At 40.1% G+C, this 25,196-nt stretch overlaps 1 protein-coding gene across 5 annotated transcripts in view; it reads right to left on the bottom strand.

Annotated features, from left to right (window-relative positions):
* Positions 1-25,196, bottom strand: part of DCLK1 (doublecortin like kinase 1) — a 346,132-nt gene that overhangs the window by 67,226 nt on the left and 253,710 nt on the right. For 4 of the 5 annotated variants that reach the window (XM_045069592.1, XM_045069594.1, XM_045069593.1 and 1 more), the window contains exon 6: positions 12,181-12,275. In XM_045069592.1, coding sequence (XP_044925527.1) covers positions 12,181-12,275 — 95 coding nt within the window. Of the gene's footprint in view, positions 1-3,508; positions 8,431-12,180; positions 12,276-25,196 lie in introns of those variants that run through there. The other variant, XM_045069595.1, reaches the window with a different exon arrangement.

Consider the following 25,196-nt stretch of genomic DNA (forward strand, 5'->3'; position numbering starts at 1 on the left):
AAGATAGTTAGCATTATACACTTTCCAAGACAATAATTATTCATGTATTCAAAGAATTTCAGGGATTGGAGTAGACCTTAAATATTTCCTATTCCAGCTTACTTCCATCCAGAGGCCAAATTCCCACTACAAAAATCCCAGCCATTTAGTCAAATGGCCTCAGTTCTACCACTTCCACTACTGAACACATTATTTCTTGAAGCGACCCCTTAACTATTCATATGAGACTAAAAAAGTTCTTCCTTATGCTGAAATGATGTTCTTCTACATTTTTTATTTACTGGTCTTAGCTCTCACCACTGGGGCTACCCAATGCAGGTCTCATCCATTTTTCCTATGACAGTGCTTTAGGAATTTGGAAATAGTTACTGGACCCCTTCAGTATCTTCTCTTTTTCAACTTGGATATGCCCCGTTTCTTGTTTGTTTGTTTGTTTGTTTTGGATTGTTCATCGTACAACAGGGCTCCATGACCCTTTTACCATCCTGGGGATACACTGCAGTTCCCAATCTCTTGTTAATGCTAGGGCTGAAAAGAAATGTAATATTCTAGGCATGCCCTGACTGGCACAGAGCAGATAGAGCCTTCCCCTTGTGAATGGAATATTAATGCACTTTTAAGATCACACTGGCCTAGTGATGGATAGATAGCTCCATAACTTTTTAGCCTAACACTGAGCTCACAGTTATGTCAGGTCTCCCTAGTCTGCATTTGGGAGTTTGGTGTTTTTTATTTATTCATGTTAAATGTCCTATTTATTACATTGATATCCTTGCAGACTGTTATTTTGTCGATTCTGATTTTGTCACCTAATGTTTTTGTCCTCTCTCCCAGTTCAAGTGATTCAGTAATCAGTATGGCTCTTTGTGTATGCTAGTTACTAATCCTAAATATACTAATTTAGACAGTGCTGGAGCACTCTGATTACTGCCCATAAATCTGATTGAAGGATTTTGAAAATAGTAAAGGGAATAACGTGTAAATCCTTGCTCTTTAAAATTAACCCAAAGAGATTAATCAGTCTTTATCAATGACAAACAGAAGCTGAAAAGCCGACTTGCATTTTTTGCATGTTTACAAGTGAAATCAGTTTGCTTCTTTGTTTTTTCTAAACAGATACACCATTTTATAGTATATATAATGGTAAGATTTTGTGTTTGCTTCAGTTTGCTAATTCTAAGGCATCTGGGAGTGTGTAGTACAGAACACACAGTTATTTTAGAATTTAATACAATTAGGTGCTCTAAGAGACATTGTGACATTTGAAATGTTATCACCTCCAAGCAGATTAAATGGGAACCAGCTGGGCAGGTTGCTGGCACCTGGATGGTTTTATGACACACCTTCATAAAAGTACTGCCCTAAGTAAGAACACATCCTAAGTGTAGCTATTTAGCTTGGGATCATAGAACAGATGGAGAACATATCACACTTTTTGAAGGAAGTGAGAAAGCTGACATAACAGCTCTAACCACATTTTACCAAGATGTATCTGATGACTATGTACTTAAAACCAGTTCATTTTAAATATAATGGTACTAGTTACCCCTGCCATTTGTATTAATGGTGTCACTCAGGTGAGGACTACACTGAATCAAGTTTTCAAAAATACACAATTAATCCCACTGATCTACTCGAGGTAGAAAAACCTCATCAGATAAGTTTAGCTTTAGCTTTGACTGGTTAATTGTATTACTTCCCCTTCAGATTCTGTCTTGGCACAATTATTACTTTGTTAATATTGATTTGAAAAAGTGCTAAAAAAAAAAAAGAAAATCAAGTGGATTAACTTTAGAAAGGAAACATAACCAGTAAATATTCAACAAACTCAAACTACTGTCTTGGTGACCTTGACTTGAGGTCTACAGACCTCTAAAGATGACCTCCACTAAAAAATAAATAAATAAATAAATAAATAAATAAATCATACTTTAGAAATTGAAAGTTTGAAACCTGAGGATTCCATGTGTATCTAGAAAAAAACACACATTCATTTGCTTTCCGAGTGTGTAAAGAACAATAATAAATTGGTGACATCAATATGTAATAACCAATAAAGTTCTATTATGTAAAACAAGGCAAAGGGAATTCTTTTTTCCAAATTCTTATCTGCATTCATCATAGCATGCTTAGTCCAAATACAGTTTATGGGATGGGCAATCATGTGCCTAACAAGAATCAATATTGAAAAATGTAAAATAGTATCATAGAGATTTGGTCAACGTTTTTTAAAGGGCTGCAGAACAGTTATTCATGAAACTGGTTTACTCAGAAGAAGGAAAAATGAAAATGGGAATATTGGCATTAAATCGATGTTAGTGAAGCCACCCATGGGAGCCAAGACTTCAAAAATAAATGTATTTAGTTACAACTTTGTTTTATCAGGCAGCCCTCTTGCCTCTTGTCTCTATATTCACTTAAGCCAAGATCTATACATTCAAAATCTGAACCATTTGTCTTGAGAAGACTGCTGTGTTGGGGGTGGAAGGGATGGACACAATGTCTCCCCTTACGAGTTACTCTTCATGAAATCATGGTTTGGAAGGGGACCAGAAAGTCATCTAGTTTACCAATTCTCTATAAAATAATTCTCCTTAGATTCCTTCAAATGAGATTCCTAGTCTGTGACGAAGGGAGTTCACTACTCTCCTAGGTACCTGCTACAGTTTATTTTAAACTCTATGATATTAAGAAAGCATAAATATAATTTGGAATGTTATACATTTGTAAATACTCCTTCCAGTTGTACCATTATTGCTTTGGGCATTGTTTACATTTAGGTTATGGAAATAATAAAGTGAACTAAAGCAAACTAAAACTTTAAAGTTAAAATAACCCTACCCAAAATGTTAGATTTAAAACTAGAATTCTGGACTTCTATAATAATTTTAATGTAAAATATTTTTCTAACTAAGTCAGGAGAATTTTCTGTATTCCCTATACTACATTCTGAATGGAATAAAGTATGGCTTTTTGTTCTGGTTTGAAGTTGGGTGAAAGTATTTTATTATCATCACTATTTTATTACATATTATTTTATATGTTTATTTATTCAGTGGTTTTAAAATAGCTTGTATAGATATCCACGTATATGTATCTACATGATCATTCCCGTCATCTTCCATGAGATGACCTTGAGAAAGATGCCTTCAAACCCAGGAGACAGCTAAATGCATGACAATTTCTTTTTTTCAATCAGTTGACCATTTGTCTGACAAACTCACCCTTAAGACAACCCTGAGAGGAATGCGTATTAATGATTTTAATATAAGCAGCTGAAACAGAAAACTTCATCAGATAGTCTTATTTTGTTGTATTGCCAGTATTTTGTACTTTAGATGGCCTGAGATGCCATTGTGCAGTACCAGGCCATGATGCTCATCACATCACAAGAAGGCCATAACCATCATTATGAAAGTAACCAAAAGTAACCGTTACCCTTCATAGTCATTTCAATGTCAATGTCTACTTACAAGTTTTCTGAAAGAAACTCACTGAACAACATAGGTGGTTTTTCCTGTTTATTACATAGTTATTCTAAGGTGTTAAGTGTCACAAAGTTAACTTTGAGGGGAATAACATGGTCCATCAGGAAATACAAGCTATAACATTTTACAATGAAACCACAACACAAAGGGATGGAACTTTCAAAACTGGGTAGTTCAAGGAAACATCTCATCATTTAGCTCTATAAAACTCTGCGGATGGCCTCAAATGGTGGATTTTTAAAATATAGTGCCGTTTAAAACATTTTAACACCAAATGCTCTTTTTAAGAGAATATACATCCAAGCAACTCAAACTGTATGCAGAAAGTATGTCAACTTCTTTGTAAAAATTTCACCCAAATTTACATTCATAATGTATTTTGAAGTGAAAAGTCCTTAGAACAAATCACTCAATTCCTTGCTTGTTGATGAATATAAACTAAGAAGTACACATTGCAAGAAAAAAGTCTTTGCCTGTGACCTTTCAGATGCCTACTGTCCTAGCTTCAAAACGTTTTTGGTGGCCATATATAATACAAACACCCATGTATTACATGCACCATTTATACTATCTTGGAATTTATCCATCATCCTTACTAAAATGAACCACATTTTGAAGATACTATATATCATGCGCTCTTGGAAATTACAGCTAGGGCATCAGATTTCCTATCTTTTCCACATGCGTTACAGGCACAAAATTACAAATATTTTTCAGCTGACAGTATAACAAACCGCATCAGGCAATTGGCATATTGAATCCAATATATCTCTAATTTTTACACTACACTCTTGCGGATATCTCAAACAAATGCAGTTCTCACTCACATGCATGATTCAAGATGCTAGCAAGGCTAAGGCAAATAGGTATAAATGGGCAAATGTTTGCAGAGAGTAAATTCATTCAATTAACATTTTTAAGTGTGTATATATTTATATAGATATATACACACATATAGCAAGTATAGGAAGGTTACTACTGAAAATATTCAACAGTTAGAATAGTGTTTTGAGAAAACATAAAAAATTGCCTTATAGGTTATCTGGCCTTGTTACCAACTTACTTCAAATGAAGCATAGTTTGGATTCTTTTATATTTATATTTCAATACAACACTCAGCTACTCACGAGTCTATAAATCAAGATTTCATGTTTTAGTGAATATTGATTGACAATCAATACATGTCATCAATACATAAATGTTAGAGAAAACATCAGTGATAGGATTCACCCATTTTGAAAACTGAATGTCAAGACATAACAATACAAACATCAATGTGTGATTGTATTTCATAATTAACACAATATTGGATTTGTTTGGATTTCATTTTTTTGTGTATCTAGATTCCAATTTTTTTGTTTGTTAAATAAATCAGTACGTCTATTTGGAATCATTTTGCCTTATTAGTTTAGCATACTAATTTAGCATACCGCTTTTGAACTTAAAACGCCCCAACTAATACATCACATTTAACAACTTATGACATGAAGGTTTTACATACAATTCCACAAGAGCCAGTAACTCATCAGGCTGTGTCACAAACACCATATTTTACTATTTACGGTCTATGAACATACACAGATATATAAGCACACCCATATACACACTGAGCCCTCAAAATTTACACAGACACCCACATGCCTGTATAGATATATGGCCACGTATGAAAAATTTAGCAGTCCCATAGCTCAAATATATGGGATTATTTTTCAAGAATATCACTCTCTATTTTCATTAAGAAATATGCTTTCAGGCTTCATTGTTTTTAAATGGAGAACAAAAAACCAAAAACAAAAAGCGAGCCCAATCATGTGTGGATTTGCAGTGGATGCAAGGAAATACCCCTGCTGGTTAACAATAGGGAAGACATAACATACACAAATAGTTTTAGAAGGCCTTATTTGATTTTTTAATATTTAGATAAGCCCATATAAGAACACAGGGATGTGTACAGATGGGTGGACCTGAAACGTCTTAAACGCCTATGACTTGGCATAGAAACATTATTGTGGATATCCCCCCCACCCCGCCGCGGCCCCGACTTGACTGATGAAGCAAGACAAAGAAGAAATAAACCACGCAGCTTTTAGAACCAATCTTCACACTTGATATATTATTGGTTTGCATTTCTAAAATGCTGAAAGCAGGGAAATACTTATCCTATCTTTTTCTACGATGTCTAAGGAAAAAAAAGGTGAGTGCAAATGAAGAGGTATCAAACTTTTAACTAGAGCACACTGACTTCCTAGCACATTTAAGGTTTACCGTAAGGACAAAAATGCATGACTTTTGCTGGAGCTCTCTCCAGTTCGGTAGAACAATTTTAAAGTTCAATGCCTTAATTTTTGAAAAATAATTCTGTACATAAGGAAATCTTAAGTGCCTATAAATCATCAATTTGATTCCACAAATGAACTGAAAACTTCTGGTTTGTTGCTAAGAGTTGTTTGTGTGTGTGTGTGTGTGTGTTTTAAAATTTCTGCTTTAGTATAATGGAATTACGCTCTGCATAGAAAGAGATCTTAAAGTCTATAAATGGTGTGTTGTTTCCATCTCCGAGGGACTTCAGTTTCAAAAAGTAAATGATATATATTGCCTCTGAACAGTCCTTTAATAAAAGTCATATGTTCAAGAGATTGAACGCTGTGGAACAGCATTTCCTTTGGAACTGCTTGAATGGAAAGCTGGCCATATCTATCGGCAATTAGCACAAGTACAGTTTCTTTCTGCCATGTCTAAACAAAGCCGTGGGCTTCATATCAGTTGGCAATATCTGCCGCTTATCCAGAACAAATAGCCCTTATTGGACCTTTCTAAGCAGTACTTGTCCCTAAGATTGACAGTACAGGGAAGTTAAAATTTTTGGAATTTATTTTTGTTCTGGACCATCTGACCCTGCCAGATTTAAGTTAACCGTTCCACTGCCTTCTTTGCATTTTTGACAGTTCAGTCAAATACATACTAATCTTTTATGGACTCAACTGTATTAAGTAATGCATTTTACAAAGACATAACTAGAACAGACACCAGCATAGGCAACTCCACAGATGTTTACTGTTTCAGCTAAAACAAAGCAGCCTTTTGATCTCAGCAGGAGTCTCTGTTCATTTCTATTGGAAACAGTTTTAAAACCTGAAGTCTGGAACAGGTATTATTATGAACTGTTCTTTCAAGATGGAATGATTCAGTTTGCGGTTGGAATAACCTGCCAGGGAACTGTCTTTCTCTCCGACAGACAGGATAATGAGGCACTAATTATTATAAGGCTAAGTTTTCAGATGCTGCTAGATTGCCTGGACTCTTTTTTTTTTTTTTTTTTTTTTTTTTTTGGTTGAAATGTTTTATTCAGTTGGAAAGTGAGATGGTAACATATGTAACTATAAACCAGATGGTAAAATTTGATAGTTGAACAATTGATCAAGGAGATAAATTGATACCATTTAAAACAGTATATGACAACTGAATTTCTTTCCATCTTGAATCAAACAGTTTGTTTTTAAATTCAGTTTTCGAGTAAAATTTGAAAAAAAAAAACCAAAAAACTCAAGGAAAGGCCTCCAAATGGCATCATACATTTTAAATTTATCACCTACTGAGATATGTCAAGCCCGTAGAATATCAAAACCATGCTTCACAAGTCTTAAATTGTTAGTGTTTGAACTAGTAAAACTAAATGATCACTAGGGTATGGCTTACATACAATAGACCATACACATTAAATTAATTTTTAACATTCAGATTTTAAAATAATTATTTTATGTTTAAGCAAAGCTGACTATGATTTTTAAAACAGAGGACCAGAAGAGCAGAATTAGTAGGTTAATGTTAAACAGTGGGTTATAATCATAGACTTACTTGGTTTAACACAAAGGGAGTTTTGCATACGAAAATTTCCAAAACATCAGGACTTCTCTAAATGGAGATTTGGATATTGAAGGCCTGATTTCTATAGCACCATTTAAGAGAATTTTGCTTTTAAATTGATTCTTCTTAGAAAAAATCCAGACAAAAAGCCTGGTGTTTAAAAAAATTTTTTTTTCTAGTTTCAGCCATTTCACATTTGAAAAATTACATATGTGGTTGTAATTCATAGCAATGGCACTGAACAAGTTCTTCATGTTGGTATATTGTTTAATCTATATTTATGCTGCTTCCAATAAAAAGATAAGTTTAAGAAAATTTGCTTGGCAAAAAAAAAAAAAAAACAAGGAAAGTTCCTAACACCTAATGTTAGAGTCTTCATGAGATATGTCCTTAACATGAGTGTTTCTCCTCAGCTATATCAGCTCACAAAATGTTAGGTAGCTTTGTCTACTGTCCAGGAAGAAAAAAAAATCGACTTGAGTATTTTTAATTATTTTGCCATAGAAGTAGCTTTAAAAAATCAGCAATCCAAATTTTCAAAAGAAAATAGCTTTAAGGAAAAAAATGTCTGTTGGTGCCATTTTAATTTGCCTGACCAAAAGTACAGGAAAATTGTATCTATATGTCTACTTATGATTAAATGAAAACCCTATCTGCAGAAATTATGAACTTATATTATATCATTAGCTTGTTCTTGTACTCAATATTGGGTCCATATATGAAATTCATCAAAAGCCAGGCCTTGCAAAAAACAAAAACAAAAACAAAAACAAACCAAACAAAAAAACCTAAACAACTGAGCTCCCCCAATCAAATCAATGTAGGAAATACACATATAAAAAAATCTCCAAGGATTAACATCATGACTATAAAATGTGTGTGTATTTACTTTTCTATGATTTGAGTTCATAATTTCAAGGTATGCAAAACTCTTTTGTGTATTTTGCTGTTAGACTTTTCTTAGAAAATGTGAAACACCTTCACCCAATCACAAACCATATACATTGCTCCATTGTCTCTTTTACACTGAGTCTCCTACTGAATCCAAATCATCCGAAGAGAGGGGGCGATACAGGTCCTGTAAGATGAAGGGCGGTATAGATTTGTTTACTTGGCTTTTTTGGGTGCCCTGGGGTTCTCTTAGGAGTGGAGCTACAATGAATGAGCAACCTTGGTTTCTAATGTCATCAGACCTTTTAGAATCTCCAAATCTGGGTCAGAGGAAAGGTAATGACTGAGAAACCATTTAAACAGATATAAATGGTGCTTATTTTGCCTTATTGGCTTGAACTGCTTCTGAGCTATAGCCTTCTGTGTCCTGCTGAGTTTTATAACCCCTGATGGCTATCCAAGCCAACTCCACTACTACGTGTCTAGGCCAATTCTTCCTTGAACATTTTCTTCCCATTGTAGGAGGGGAAGAGGAGTCTGCTTACCTCACAAAATAATGTCAGGAACCCCAGAAGGCATTCAGCAAATTCTGGTCACAGAGCAGTAACCCAAGTGTTCATCTGCCTTGTGCGTTAACGTTATCCCAGTAAAAACTGCCTCTCCAAAATTTTGTATTTGGAGGACAGAAAAAATGCAAGCTTGACCTCGCCTTCCCTTCTCAATGTTCTTCCGGTTCTCCAACCACTTACCAATCACCTCCCTTTTTCCTCCCTCCACCCCTTTCTGCTGGGAGATCTCTCAGTTGGTAGCCAGGCAACCAGCTCAGATCTGCAGACGGTCTAGAATCCTGGCTTCTTTTCTATTTTGTACCACCTACTCCTCACATCATCTGACTGATCAGATAATGTACACAAGTGAGCCATGTGGGAGTATAATGGGGAGCTTCATTCAACCTACACACCACACCACATTTCTTCCTGATGTATTAAGAAATAAGACCCCAGAAAATTCATGGAGGGAAAAGATCCTCTAAGATCTGCTTCTGTGACCAGTTAAATGCTTCTGGACAGCAATTTAAATAACAGTGTTTTAGAAAAATAGGGAGGTTCTTTGGTACATTGCCACCAATGCTTTTATGAAGAAAAATATCTGGCCTGCAGACTCTCATTGTATATGACTACTCTAAAATCCCCAAAGCTGTAACATAAAAATACTATTTTGAAGGAAAAAAAAAGCTGATTAAGTCATCATAATTAACATAGATAAAATAGTTTCTTCTTAATTGTGAAGAAAGTGATCAAGTGTCTTGATAGTCCTTTAAAAATTAAAAAATACATTTTTAATTTTTAAAGCGAAGTAGGCAGTGTAAGACTGTGTGTGTGTGAGTGTGTGTGTGTGTGTGTGTGTGTCTGTCTGTGTGTGTTGGGAGGTGCACAGCCAACTCATTTTCCTGGCCATGTTGCTAGGCAACACAGAAGAAAAAATAGAACTAGCTACTGTTTTCCAATTTGCAATAAAAAGAGTTAATTTATTCTTTGAAGTCTCTTCTTTTAGCACTTGCCATCTTTCACTTATTTCAGTATTTCCTGCATAGGAGTATAGCCAACCATTTGAGAAGAACATTAACCAAATTTGAAACAGGATCAGTTTTTAGGGATATTCTAGGCCCATTTTAACTGGGCGGGGTTATTTGATGTAGTTGCCTCCACACCAAGATGAAAGCTTCTCTTGCTAAAGCAGCTGGGAATGTCTCTGCGCACTGACATGGTACATGGTTGGAGGATGTTCATTTATGGCCTAAATTGAAAAGCCTGGAAACTGAACCACCTCTGACTTATCCAATGCTCTGCTTACAACATGTGCTCAATAAATGTTTTCAGATGGGGATCAACCCTTTGTCTCCCTGAAACAAATGGGATTATTTTTCCCTCTCAAGTAGATGCTTGCACTGGTAGTTTCAATGCCACAGTGAAGACGCTACAAGAGAACCACCCCTTATCATCATTTCCCAAGTGCTGGCAATGTGAATTATAGAAGCCACTGGCCACACAGCTGCTAGTCACCGGAGAGAAATTTCCTGCCTCATCTGGACAAAATCACAGTGACGCCGAGAGTACCGAGGGCAGAAGAAGTAAACTCTAGCCTCATTCTGCCAACCCAGGGACAGCTGGGCAAAGCACTTTGTATCCCCACGATGGAGGTCTCCACAATGAGCAAGCAGGGAGAGAAGCTCAAATCCATGGCAAGGACTCTCAGTCACCATAATTTAGTTTCAGCAACTAAACATGAACATGATCCTGAAGCTGAGTTTAATTTGCTCCAAGGATGGAGAGGGATTCGTATGCCAGGTGTACTAAAGCAGACACTTCAAAAGAGAGACTATTCTTGGGAAGAGCACGACCTGTGCTGTATATGACTGCCCCTCCAGAGGGGGGCCTTGCGGGGTAACATTTACTAGAAAAGAATACCCTCCTTCCTCTTCCTCCACTCAAGGGTAGACGCTTAGGGGCCTCCATGAATTCTGCCAGTTCCTCTTTTAGTAGTTCACTAATGATTCCTGTACTTGAAAACGCCAAACCAGACTGTGGCCAACAACAAAACTCATAGTGAAAACACTCAGATGGAATGGAAGAATTGCGTTTTCTATCTGGAAAGAGCCTCTTTCTCATTTTGTTTTTCCAACTGAGACTCGGAGAGGGTAACAGACTTAGCGAAGGTAACAGCCATTTAGTGGAGGACCCGGTGCCAAAGCTCAGGCCTCGTCAGAGAATCTAAACCCTCGACACCTGAGGCCAGGAGGCTCCGTGGAGAAAGACAGCACAACCTGACACTTGGTGGGCCAGGCGCCAAAGGGACCGGGGTCCGACCGAGTCCCCTGCCCCTGCTTGTAGACGGCGGCACGTGGACGCAAGCTTGCGGGAGGCTTGAAGAGAAGAGCTTCCATCCTGGATGCAGTTTAAAGTTATGGAACTTAGAAGTTTCATTTAAAAGCACATAATAAAAAAAAGCAAACTAAGAATCCAGTCTCTGGGTTCAGAAGCCTCCGAGGAGCCCTTTCTTATTAAAATATTCAGCGAGCGCCATCAGAAAACCTCCCAAGAGCACGTGTTCCTCCCCACCTTGCTCGTGAAATCAGGACAGTAAAAGGCCCTCTGTTCCCTCCTCTGCACCTTCCTCTCCTCGGCACCTTCCCAGCCCGTTAACCCCGCCGTGGTATTACTGGGGAAGACACACAGTGCCAGTGCGAGGGGATAAGAACTGTAGTTCTTCCCCATCCCGAGGCGTGGAGAAACGAACACTCTTTCCAGTAACTTTTTGACTTGGGTCTCCAAGCTCAGTCAACTTCTATCACATTACACAAAAAGCCAATTAAATAAATAAATAAATAAATAATGAAAGAGAAGGCGCTCGATGAGGGTTTCATTCACAAATACACATGTCATCCATGAGACATGGACATCCATCCCCCTGAGCCACGGACCCTAAGCCGCTTGGACCACCATTCTGTGCCAGAAAGCAATTCCCCACCATGACCCCCTTCTCCGAAATGACACTTTTTTTTCCTTTCCCTTCTTCAGGAAGGCTAATGGTCAGTGATGAGGTCTGATGAAACTCATCACAACCACGGAAGCTTGCAAACCAGTGCCAATAACGTCTTTGCCCATTCAGGACAAAAAAAGAGGTGGCGTGCTTAAAAGTGAGGCAGCAACCGTTGTCTCTTCACAGAGTTAAGCTACGGACAAATTGAGAGAAAATAAAACCCCCGAGTTCTAGCTAAGAGAAACCATAGTCACCGTAAGTGACCTGCCACTGGTCACCGCCTGCCCTCACCTGGTTATTACTTAGAGACAAGCAGGGCTCTTGGGAGCTGGCCCCTGTGTCATACTGCACGGAAGCTCAGGCAGGTCTTAAACAAGGAGCTTGCTTAGTTCCTTACCCTCTGCTTCCGCAGGCTTCCCGGGCTGGTGGGTGATGGGCTTGGCGACTTGCCCGAGCGTGGAGTAGACAGCTGACTACCAGGGGTTCCATTAACTAGAAGCGAAGAATCACAGAGAGAAAAAAAAATGGCTTGTTAAAATTTTTTCATGACACATCGTCTTCTCCGAGAAACAAGCAATTATAGAGGGACATTTGCTAAAATTCCAGACACCTTTCTATCTGTTGTCCTGAAAAACAGCTTCCGGGAATAATCTTCTTCAGAAGTTCATGGTTTTGCTAATCCTGTGCTAATTATAGCATCAGGTTACACAAAAATGCTTAAACACATACTCGGGACAACTTTCCCGATGAATTTATTAACTGCACTGATAGATGTGGTTAAGGTCCTGAGACATTTTCAGTGGGATTCACCCTTCATTCTGTAGTTTAGCTTCCCAGCACCACCCAGTAGGAGTAAATATTAGAAAAGCTCACAAGTGATTTTCCTAGTGCCTTGTTGAAAAAAAAGACCCTTTCTTTTTACAGTTAAGAACTCACTTCTAGAAGCTCCCGTATCCACTTGTGCCCTATATACCCCTCTGGCCTAACTCTGAAGGACCTGCCTTCGACGGGACAAACTAATTGTCACAGACACTCAGGAACTCCTTGCAGTCTGTCTTCACTGCTCCTGAAAAGAAAAGCTGCTTTCTGATAGGTTTAAATCACTGGAATTCTCCCCGACTCTCCAGACTTTTATACAACACGATCACTAAATGCCATCAAAGCCACAGAACTCAAGTAAGCAATTCTCTTCTCTGAGTCCCATCACCTCTAGGAACTGATCCCACACTCCGGAGACATGGCTTTTTTAAAGCTAAATGAGGTTGCCCCTCTGCCACCCATACACAGGACAACATTTTCACATGTTTTATATCCACAGTCAATGAAGGAGAATGATTAGCCACGAGCCACACACACACTGTTGAGGGTGCACGAGAAACCTTTTCCATGAAGGAGAGCAAGAATGCATTGAACTTACCTTCTATGAGTTCTAACATGGACACAGTCTTAGGGTTTAACCTGGCAAGAGCAAGAGGCGAGATCCCTTCTCAGCACTAAGCCGAGCGCCCGCGGAACGGGGAGGCGGTTGGATTAGTTAAGGATGGCTAAGGCTGCTCCCAGAGCAAGCTGAATGAGACACAGGATTCATCAGCAGATGCCTTCTCTGCGTAAGGCTGACGTCTTCCAAGCAGCAGTGGGAGGTGCGGGTTCTGTCTTAGGCTACATCAAAGGTGTCAATTAAGCCTCATACCACAGCCGAGCCACCGGCAGCCCCCACCCCCTGACACCACGGATTCCCGGAAGCTGGAGCTCTCCGTCCTTGGCTCTGAATCAGAATGAAGTGCCTGGGGGGCAAGAGGCCCAGTGACTCATCCGAAAATCAAAATGACAATAACTTCTAAGACCTGGTGACTACCTAGGTGCTAAGGACACCCGCACACCATCAGTGGTCCGATACAGTGTTTATTGGGTTTTCACAATGTTTGCACAAAAACTTAGTGCCCAAGAGAGTGGGAAGCTCCTTGTTTTGTCATCTCCTCTAAAGATCTTTTCAAAATGTCACAGAACCCATGCTGCCCTCAAGTGTCCTTTTCCCTTTGAAGTGTATTTAGCAACGCCTTCAAAACAACAACAAACAACAATGGGGGGGGGCAGGGAAGCACTGAGAAGGCTTTAATTTGCTTGGCATTCTACCGCCCTGTCTCTGTTTAAAGAACAGGGTGCTCAGGCCTCCTCGTACTGGACTTACAGCCTTCGGCCTCTGCAGGGGCAGGCTGGGACCCAGGCAAGGACTGAGGACCCTTGCGCCTGGGCAGAATTTACAACTAACAAGGCAAGAGATCCCTCTGAGTTGACAGAAAGGCAGGTTCTGTGAAAGTCAGAGTTTCTTTGTCCATTTCTCCACTTTACATCTCTACATCACACCTAAAGGTAACCCAGACTGGGAGGATTTGGGGGGGTGGGCAAATGGGAAAGCAAGCAGATGATTAACATTTTTTACTTTTGATTCACAAATTTTATAAAGCTAATGGGAAACAAAGAAAAAGAGAAAGTGGCTTCCAGGATGACAGCCTTAGCCTTTTCCAAAAGCAAAATAAAACTGCAACATGTTTGCATTTGGTTAAGTACCTGTTCTGTGTGCATCTCAATTTATCAAAGACTTATTTTCTATGCAGCAGTAAATGCATTTAATTAAGCAGGGCTTTTACGAGTGCACTTACAAGCATATGTGTATACATTAGCTCATTTAACACAGTAACTATGAGGCGGGCACTATTCTTTTTAGAGAAGAGGAAACCGAGGCATAAAATGGTAAGTGACTTGACCAACAAATATGGGGACAGAGCCCCAAATATAACTAACACAACCCAGAATTGGCACTCCTCACCACCACATTTCCCAAGGCGCCAGCCTGCTAGTCTGCAGGGAAATCAGAAAACAGAACTAGTAACCACAATAAAGTATTTTGAGGGGGGAGGTTTTGGGTGTCGCCTCTGAAATCCTAACAAACAATGGGGTCAAAGTCATCCTACACCCTATAGAGAGGGTAAGGAAACCCAAGCTAAGTATTAGTAGGATTTTGCAGGTGAAAGGGGGGCACAATGAGGAAAAAGTGTCCCAAGGCCAGGGACTGTTTTGTGGCTGGGCCTGGGGGGAGAGGAGTGTGGTGCACTGAAAAGACCTCAAGAAGTTGGACTAGCTGGGAAATGGGCAGGAGGCAAAGAAACTTACTACTGAAGGTGAAGGAGTTGGTAGGGGTCCCATAAGGCAGGGCTTTAAAATTCATGTTTGATTCTTATCCAAAGGGCAATGACACCCTCTTGAATGATTTTAAGCAGGAGCCAGGAGATTAGATTTGTATTTTTAAGAGCTCTCAAGAGCTCTTGCCTGTCAAGAATGGATTAGGGGAGAATAATAAATGGGCTGGGAGCTATCCCTAAGGAGACAGTCTAGGCAGGAGGGAGTATGGCACATTTAAGTGTCCCATAGTTGTAGGGACAGTGTGGCTGGGTCGAGGGTAGTGCCGTGGGGGTAGAGGGAAATGGAAACGTTCAGGAGAGATTTTAGAGGTTCAAAAGTGTAGGACGTGGTAGTCAGTTGGTTGAAGAGGATTAAGGCAAGAAGAGAGGGAGTAAGTTGGGAAGGACACAGAGAATTTGGACATGTGAGACTGAAATAACGTATGTGACATCAATCACGCAGGGGAGGTTGGTAGAATTTGTCCTGTTTTCAATGCAGTAACTTGCCCAAAGATGAACGTTTGGAAAGGTCTCATTTATATCTTCTCAAAGAACTGCACACTTTCCCCATGAGTGGCCTGTCCTGACACGTCAGGTTGTGCCTAGAACTTTTGTCCCCCGTCTTCAGGGCTAAGGACCTCTGGGTTTTTCTTCTCTCTCATAGGGACGCCTCCTTCTTCTAAAGCCCCTGGACTCAGGGTTTCTCCTTCGGTTGCCCTCTCTCCAGAAAGAGAAAGCTCAAGTGCCAAACAAGCCATTTACGATCAGCCAGTCTTGGAACACAACCTGCTTCAAAGTCAGAACGGCCTGTATTCTTAGGGTCAGAGTTTCTATTCAGACTCTTCCTCTTGGCCACCTAAAAAGCATCTGCAACCTCTTAAAAACGGTCTTGACATCCAGACACTCCCACACACCTTACTGTTGAATCACTGCCGGAATACATAATTTTATTTCATAAGTACGGCTGACACATGGATTGAGTTCAGGTAATACCCAAAGTGTCCGAATGCCAGCAGAGACGGCTTTGCTACCTATTTAGTAGAACTTCTTAAAAATTCAAGAAACAAATGGCATTCCTTTACAGAGTTAAGTATTCCTTTACTAAAGGATTCCGTATTTCAAAGGGGGAAAACGTCAACTCAGTGTGGTTGTTTTTAAGTGGGCAAGCAGGTCTAAGGATATGTCTGGGTTCATTTTTCCTTTAGTCCTGGATCCCTCACTCTACTCGTGACGTCCTGAATGAGAAGGGCTAAACTTTAGGCTGGGTTATTCACAGATCCCATGATGATCAATCATGTAACTGGCCCCAAAGAGCTGTGTATGAAAAGCCCTAGTTTGTGCCCCTGCCTTTTGTCCAACTGGGCCATCGACCTGAGCCCACTGGGGACACAACAGCATGAACTGGTCACTGGATGTTACTCCTCCCAAAGGATCCAGCCGCAACTTTCCCTTTATCATTTCAGAGAGATGATCCTACTCTATTTTACTCACTGAAGTCATAATTCGGGGCCCTATAATTAATCAGTCAGCACACACAGTGTGCACCACATACTTATAGGTGTCCGACTCTGTTCATTGGCCCCTGATTCCCAAAACTTACTGAATAGGAAGTTACTTTAAAAAAAAATCTCTAGAATTCAGAAACACTTGGTTTATTTTTACGAATTCATTGTTCCTTTTAAATGACTAGACCCACAGGTATATTAATTTAGTAATGCCTTTGTGAACTTAAAGGGTTTCCTCTCTTTACAGTTTTGGTCTTAAAAGTCTCAGACCACATGTGGAAGCTAAATATTTAAATGTCTCAAACTGGTTCTGAAATCCCAGCAATCTCCAAGCAAGATTACCTAATTACAAGGTCACTTTTTATTGTTACTTTAAAAAAAAATTTTTTTTTAAGATTTTATTTATTTATTTGACAGAGATCACAGATAGGCAGAGAGAGAGGAAGGGAAGCAGACTCCCTGCTGTGCAGAGAGCCCGATGTGGGGCTCTGATCCCAGGACCCTGGGATCATGACCTGGGCCGAAGGCAGAGGCTTTAATGCACGGAGCCACCCATTTCCCCTTCCAAGGTCACTTTTTAGACACAAACATCTACCCTGTCCTTCCCCGACCTCCTTTCTGCACATAAGGTGGCTCGTGTATTTGTGCTGCTGCCCTTGCAGCACAGGGAACCCGGCTGTGGATCTAGGGGGTTAGGGATTCAGGCGTGTTTTTGAGATCTAAGTGCTCGCCTTAGACTTTCTCTCATTCCCTGATCATGGAGGAGGCTATGGATGCTCTAAGATCTCTTTCCCCAGCCCTTGTCCATTGCTTGCCACATTATTGAGAAGAAGAAAAAGAAACAAAAGGCAGATGAGGTCAAATAAGGCCAAGAGAAAACAGACAGCTATCTCATGGGGTGGAGGGTTGCGGGACTCTTGGGGAAGATGCTTTTTTCTAATTCTGTCTTCATAGATGCTCAACCCACAGGTGAGGTGGATCTCTAAATTTCTCTGTTTATCTACATTTCTTTTTTTTTTAAGATGTATTTATTTATTTGGGTGGGGGAGGGGCCGAGGGAGAGAGAGAGAAGGTCTTAAGCAGACTCTGCACTGAGCACAGAGCCCAGCCTGAGGCTCGATCTCATGACCCAGATCACAACCTGAGCTGGCACTAAGAGTCAGTCACTTAACCAACTGCACCACCCAGGCGCCCCTACATTTCCTTCTTCTTTTTTTTTTTTTTTAAAGATTTTATTTATTTATTTGACAGAGAGAGATCACAAGTAGGTAGAAAGGCAGGCAGAGAGAGAGAGGAGGAAACAGGCTCCCTGCCGAGCAGAGAGCCCGATGTGGGACTCGATCCCAGGACCCTGAGATCATGACCTGAGCCGAAGGCAGCGGCTTAACCCACTGAGCCACCCAGGCGCCCTACATTTCCTTCTTAAACTGAAACAATGGGTCCAATTCAAATGGACTGTCTGCTGAGAATAATGGGAATTGGGGAGTCCACAGAAACTGTGGAGATATGGGAAGTGACCTGGCTCTATGAATTATTATTATATTTTTTAATCAAAGAGACACAGAGAGAGACAGCACAAGCAGGGGGAGTGGCAGGCAGAGGGAGAAGCAGGCTCGGCTGAACAAGGAGCCTGATGTAGGACTTGATCCCAGGACCTTAGGATTGTGACCTGAGCCAAAGGCAGCCCCTTAACTGGCTGAGCCACACAGATGCCCATATGAATTAATTTTTTTAATAAATATTTGTAAAAAGACCCTTGAACACCAGGAAACCTAGGCAACTTAAACAGATTCTAGTACTTCTCAATTCACTCATCTGGTCCATTTAACCAGTACTTACTGTGAACTTGGAAGCACACAGAACATAGAGTGTGTAAAGAACTCCTGTTCTCAGAAACCTTATACCTAGGAGGGTGATAGGATATGTCACCTACAGACTAGGAGCCAAATCATTGTCACAGATGTCACAGGTGGAGAAGAACCTAAACAGCAAGGTGATCAGGGGATCACCTTCAATGGAGGTCATCTGGGCCAACTGGGTGTGTGCCCTTTGGACAGCTGAAGGGGCAGAAGAAGGCTCCTCGGATTCTGAAAGGTGCAAGTACAAAAGCCCCAGGGGTATCTGGTAGCAGTGTAAATTAGCTCACAGGATGAAGCTTACGTCCAGAGGAAAAGGGGGAGATAGAGCTGGAAAAGAAGACTGGCCAAATCAAGAAAGTTCTTCCTATGAGAATAAGGAGTTTAGACTTTATTGGGCAGACACTAAGTCATGGCAATGAGTCTGACATCAGTGTGCAAAGCAGATGTAAAGGACAGAGAAAAAAAGCAGGGAGGAGGCCACCTAGCAAGCAGGTTCTGTAGCCTGTGAGAAGTTGGAGCCCTAGGACAGCACTGCAAAGAGGAAGCCAGGAAGACTAGTGACAAACTGAATATAGAAGAGGAGGGGAGAGTTGAAGAGGATTTCAGGGGAAAAGGGGAAAAATTTAATTCAGCAATAAAAGAGGGTCATTGGGAGACCTCTGATTTAAAACTATGAAAATGTGGGGCACCTGGGTGGCTCAGTAGCTTGAGCATCTGGCTTGTGATTTCAGCTCAGGTCGTGATCTCAGGGTCATGGAATGGAGCCCTGCGTCAGGCTCTGTGCCCAGTGGAGAGTCTGCTTCAATCTCTCTCTCTCTCTTCCCCTTTGCCCCTCTCCCTACTCATGCATGCTTTCTCTCTAAAATAAATGAATGAATCATTAAAATAATACAAATTAAAATTATGAAAATGCGTCAGCTGGGATCCCAGAACAGGCTGTGGTTATTTTGAAGGAACTAGGTGTGTAAGGGTACCTTAGATCAAGGTGGATGAGGGTCCTGGGACCCTGAGCTCTCAGCTCCTCTGGTCCCCAAGTGGGTGCTCTGCCCCCCACCCTACAGGGTTCTGTAGGATGGCCTGCCCTTACAGCTGAGCCTGGGAGTCAGACCTGGAGCAATTCTATAGTGACCCCCTCTCCCCCACCGGGGACAACGTGCCTGGAGGGTCCTCCACTGCCATATGGGTTTGCCTGCTAAAATGGATCTTTCACAGGTCACCAGTGATGTCCTTGCTGCTAAGTCCTATGACCACCTCTCAGTTCTCATGCTACTAGACTTAACATCATTTTTGGCCTCTCCCTTCATCTTGAAACTTTCTGCCCTGTGCCTTCTGTCACTGCTCTGTCGAGATTCTCCTGTCTCTTCCGATGTGCTCTTGTAATTTCAGACGGTCACCATGCTTCCGTGTCCATCCTTACTCTACGAACCTTTCATTGGAATGGAGGGAGAGGCATCCTGCATTTCTAGTATTTAAATCATTATTATATGCCACGATCTCCCAAATATCATTGGTTCAAATCTGACTCAAACATAGCTCCTTATTCCTAATTGCCTACTGATGTTTCCAAAATAACGCACACTCCACACATCTGAAATGGACTCACCCACCACTCTGCCTCAATGCTCAAACCTGCTCCTCAACGCTGATTCCTTTCTCCTCTTCTGGCCTCATGTCCAGTTAAATTCCTGATTCATTTCCTTTTCAAAGTCTACGCCATTCCCATCATTGCTCTTTAAATTCCAGCCCGACAATTTCTTTCCAGGATAACTGCAGCGGCCTCATGGAGCCTTCCATGACCCTTGGCCCCTTGTGTAGCCATTCTCTCTACTACTGTAACACTGTTCCTAAAATTCAAATAAAAATCAAATCATGGTCTTACTAAAATTCTCATTCATCCCCTAATATCTACAACAAAACATGCCTTCATGAGCCCATGCAATCCACAACCAATGTGGCTACCACCACCTTCTCCAACCCTTTCTTCCAATCTATCATCTGTTTTTATCGGACTAGCCACTGTTCCTTAAGTACGCCATACACTTTCATGCCTTTGGGCCTTACCTCACATTGTTTCTTCAAGTGGTGATGCCATCCTGGCAGGATCCTTCAATTTGTTAAGTCCTTTTCTCTTGGAAGTTTTCCTTGACCCCACGAATGAGACCTAACCCTTTCCTCCTCTGGGCTGTCATGGCACTTTCTACACTATTACAGTTATATGGTGTATATATATATGCTTATCTCCCAATTTGAAGGCCAAAGTATAAGCAACTTGAAGACAAGAAGAGTGGTTGAATCATCTTTGTATCCTTGGGACTGGATACACACCTGGAACACAGCAGATGTTCAGGAAATATTCTTTTAATTAATATGGGGCTTTTCCAGTGAGGAGTTCATAAAGGCAACTGCTATAGGCTGCTGTCTGCCCCCTACAGAGAGTGGGTCAAGATAATGGTTCAAAGCTTTGAAGAGTACCTTTGGAGACAATCACCAGTTGAGGGTGAGCACTAGCAGGAACTGATAGGTGCAGGGACAGAGAATGGAAGGAGGACTGAGCTTTACATGCAAGAGAAAATTCTAAAAACACAAGGGATGACTCATCAACCCCCCTTGATCTTCTTGGTGAATTCGGTTTTCAAGAATTCCCTCAGAACCCTAAAACAGCAAAGATCCTCCATAGAATGTATAAGACTGAAATCTAAATTGTAGGAAAGGACTAAGCTAACAAAAAATAATAGTCAGAAATCTGCCTTTGAAGGTGTTTGATACAAATCAAAAAAAGTTGACATATTAGATTAGAAAGCTGATTAAAATTCCCTTTGCTTCCCCAGCTTTGATTCCTGTCTTATCTACATATGTTGCATAAAATATTTTTATATAACTGTAAAAAAGGAAAATCTGAATAGCATAAATAAGAAAACTTCAGGATTTCCAGAGTCATATATAAGTGTGAAGCCCGGGGAGAACAGAATGGTGCTTCAGTCATGGTAGAAAGTCATTAACTAAGTCACTCAACTTTTCCCTCCATCATACATTTACCCTTGTATCTCCACCACGCAGCACTGCTGGTCAATGGTGGAATCTCAGTGCATATTGGATGAATGAATGGTTGTTGCAGGAGGGTTCCTGCCTTAGACAACAAACTTGTAAAGGGCAAGAAAGTGCATCAGCTGTGCTTGAATTGATGGCACCCACTGGGTCTCTATTATGTTTGCCATTGGCTTTACAGAGAGTCTAAAGAGGTGTTATTTTATGATAAAGAGGTGACCATCTGTTTAAATGGAAATAAAAATTCTAAAGCAAACATAAAATCCCGAAGTTCTTATAAGTGATCCATGAGGAGGTCAAAATTTTTAAATCTGTTAGTTTTAAGGACTGCCATAATGAAAATTCAAGGTAGGTAAATGTGGTTTTCTTTACTTTTAATGTTTATCTTTAATATTAAGAAACCAATATAAAGCAAAACTAAACATCCGTTTTTATTGAAAAAAATTAGTGCATAGTATACTTTTATTCTGGAGATATTTTGTTTTAACTTCCTTGTGCAGATAAAGGAATTTGTTTAAAAGAATTTCACTTTTAAATTACACATTTTATGAGACGTCTGTGTTCCAAAGATAAACACACATGAATAAAGATTCAACCCATATTAAATACTCTTTATGGTACTTTTATATATTCTTGTTTCTTTAAGAAGCAACTAAAAACCACTTTTCCCATTCCTTAGTGATAACCGCATTCAATCGTCTGGGGGCTCATTACTCTTCATCTGTGTTATTAAGGCTCCTGGTCTCTCTTTTTCTTCGAGTTTCAATTGCCTTTTCAGACTCTCTCTGTGAAGGAGATTAATAATAATTCAACAGGTATGTGAGTTATGTTATCTATAAATTATTTAGGGGGCTTGACCTATGTGCTTCTTGAGCATACAGGCTGTTTCTTTCATCTCTGTATTATCAGTGCCTAGTAAATGCCTGTACTTCTTGCTTCTGATGTGTCAATGAACACCTTACATTAATAAATCATCTCTAGCTTCTTTCAGTTCCAAGAAGAAGAATGAGTAAGGGACGAAGGGAAGATTTACAGGGGATTCTCATTCTTGTTCTACCACTGACTTACAAGGGAAAGTTTCTGTCTACCACTGACCATACATCATGAGGTTGGAGTGAATTCATTTCACCTCCTGGAATGCTGGTCCTGGGACGAATACTTGGGCTTCTATTGCAAAGTGTTATGTTGTTGTAAATTGCACTGTTAAACTAGGTACTGTATTAGTGATTTCCTGGAGATCAAGTCTCTCATAAATAGAGGTGAAGAAACAGGTATCAAGGATGGCTAGCCTGCCTGGTCTGAAGCACTGGCAGCCCCAGGCACCAGCCTGGAGCTGCCATGATTAACTCTTATCACTCTGGGCCAAGCAGTTACCCCAGCCCTCACTGCTTCCTCATTTCTAAAAACAGGCTATATTATTATATAACAAATAATATTATCGTGTCTTGATTGTAGTTGGAAGTTGGTTAGGAGAATCAAAAAAGATCAAAGACAGAAAAATCCCATGTAAACTCTGATGTATTTAAATATAAGTTAAGAGTATTATCATGAACAGTAGCATGGCATGAAAACTGAGCAAATCCCAACTTTGTACTCTGCTCTAATCTCTGTATAATGTAGGATGATGAATATTGGAAGTAGAAACTGAACAACTGAAACAAAAATGATTTCAAACTTTGAGTTGATGTTTTAGGGGGAGAAACCTAGATTCTTTAATGTTAGAAAGTCAGGTTCATTGGTGATAATTGGGTTTGGGGCCACATCAGCACTTTTAGGGGTATGGAAGTAAAATTATCCACGTTCTAGTCTTTATGATTTCTGAAAAACAGGGAATAGGCCATTTTAAGAAAATGGTGATGCAATTAATGTAGAGATAATTCAGTGTTTCTTTCTGCTGGTTTAAGGGCCATGCTTGAGTGAAGCTGGGAGTCTTAGGCTAGCACAGTGGAGGGCACTGAGGCAGGCATTCCCTTGATACCTATCATCTGTGACTGCCCAGAAAAGAAATGGAAACTGGACTTCCTAAACTCTGGGCTCAGGGAAATAGAGCGGTCTTGGGAACGTTGACATAAGCCACAAATTTGTGACTGGGTATTGCTGCTCTGTAAACCTCTCTCTTTAGAATCATCCAGAGGAAGGTGATAAGATTTGGCAGCAAGTCAGAGTCAAGGGACAGTCATTGCCTATTATAAGCTGTTACACAACAAAGAAATGGTTGCATGGCATACTTTCTAGATCAAAATACAAAACTTTCTATGCATAAAGGCCTTACGTTAAACAAAATGCGACCCGTGCCCCTTAATTAATTTTGACCTAGAAGGTAAAAAATACCTCGAGTGAAGTTTAATTTTAGAATGGATTCCGGTTTTCCATATAAAGTATCATGTCATCTGCGAAGAGAGAGAGTTTGACTTCTTCTTTGCCATTTGAATACCTTTTATTTCTTTTTGTTGTTGGATTGCTGTTGGTAGGATGGTTTCAGATTCTACTCTCTTAATGGAAATGACAGTACCCGGCAGGGGCACACCTATCATAAATTCCAAGTTAGTGCTGGTCAGATCAACCAGATTTTAACTTAAGTTGAAAGGGCTCAGGGAAACAAAAGAGAAATGCTTGTTTGAAAAAAATCTATTGATTCTGAGGTTCATGCATCCTTCCCATTTTAAACTATTAATTTTTTTAAAAGATTTTATTTGACAGAGAGAGAGAGATCAAAAGTAAGCAGAGAGGCAGGCAGAGAGAGGGGGGGAAGCAGGTTCCCTGCTGAGCAAAGAGCCCGATGTGGGGCTCAATCCCAGGTCCCTGAGATCACGACCTGAGCCGAAGGCAGAGGCTTAACCCACTGAGCCACCCAGGCACCCCATCATCCTTTCCATTTTAAACTTCTAAAAAGGATAGTTACAACTGTTGGCAGTGACGAATAGAAATACATTCATTACATTTGTCTGTCTGCTTTTTAGAGTTTCTGAAAGTACTTTTGGTAAATGATACACTCATCTATATTTATAAGATTATAATTAGATATATTAGATATATTATATTTATAAGACTTATATAATCTTAGAGATGCTGAGTAGTGATTATGTTACCAGTTAATCCTAAAGCGCAATAAACGTCCTGTATTCATAATTATCTTTTTAAAATTAGATTCATGATTCTTTTTTGTAAACTCAAATTTTAGATTCATTTTTGGAGTAGAACAGGTTTTTCACTATTTGCAAAGTTATTTCTGAGTCGCAAAAATTCTCTCTCCATGTTTTTCTCTTGCGTTCCCTCATTCAATCTTGGCTGCCACAAATCAGACAGAAAATGCAAGGACACTTCTTTTGCATCTATAGTAAAAAGCTCAGCAGCAGACCGTAACTACTCCAGATTCATGATAACATTCTTCAACATGTGTACGATAATCTGACTTATCCCTCTTCCTTGACTTATGAGGACTAAATAGAAACAGAAAAAAAAAATTCTGCCCAAACCTAGGAGCACTTCACTGCCAGCCCACAGGTCTTAAATATAAAACCTGTTAAACGAATAAACAAACAAAAATAAAAGTAGAGCTAGACCCATAAATACCGAGAACAGACTGATGGTTGCTAGAGGGAGGGAGTTGGGGGATGGGCAATATGGGTGAAGGGGACTGGGGGAAGCAGGCTTCCAGTTAAGGAACGAATAAGTCACGGGGATAAAAGACACAACACAGGGAATGTAGTCAATGGCATTGTATGGTGTTGTTTGGTGACAGATGGGAGCCACACTGTGGAGAGCACATCACAATGTATAGACTTGTCAAATCACCATGCTCTACACCTGAGATGAATGCAACAT

The sequence above is a fragment of the Mustela putorius genome, unplaced genomic scaffold, assembly GCF_011764305.1.
Source record: "Mustela putorius furo isolate JIRA1106 unplaced genomic scaffold, ASM1176430v1.1 tig00003942_pilon_pilon_pilon, whole genome shotgun sequence".
Classification (NCBI taxonomy): Eukaryota; Metazoa; Chordata; class Mammalia; order Carnivora; family Mustelidae; genus Mustela; species Mustela putorius.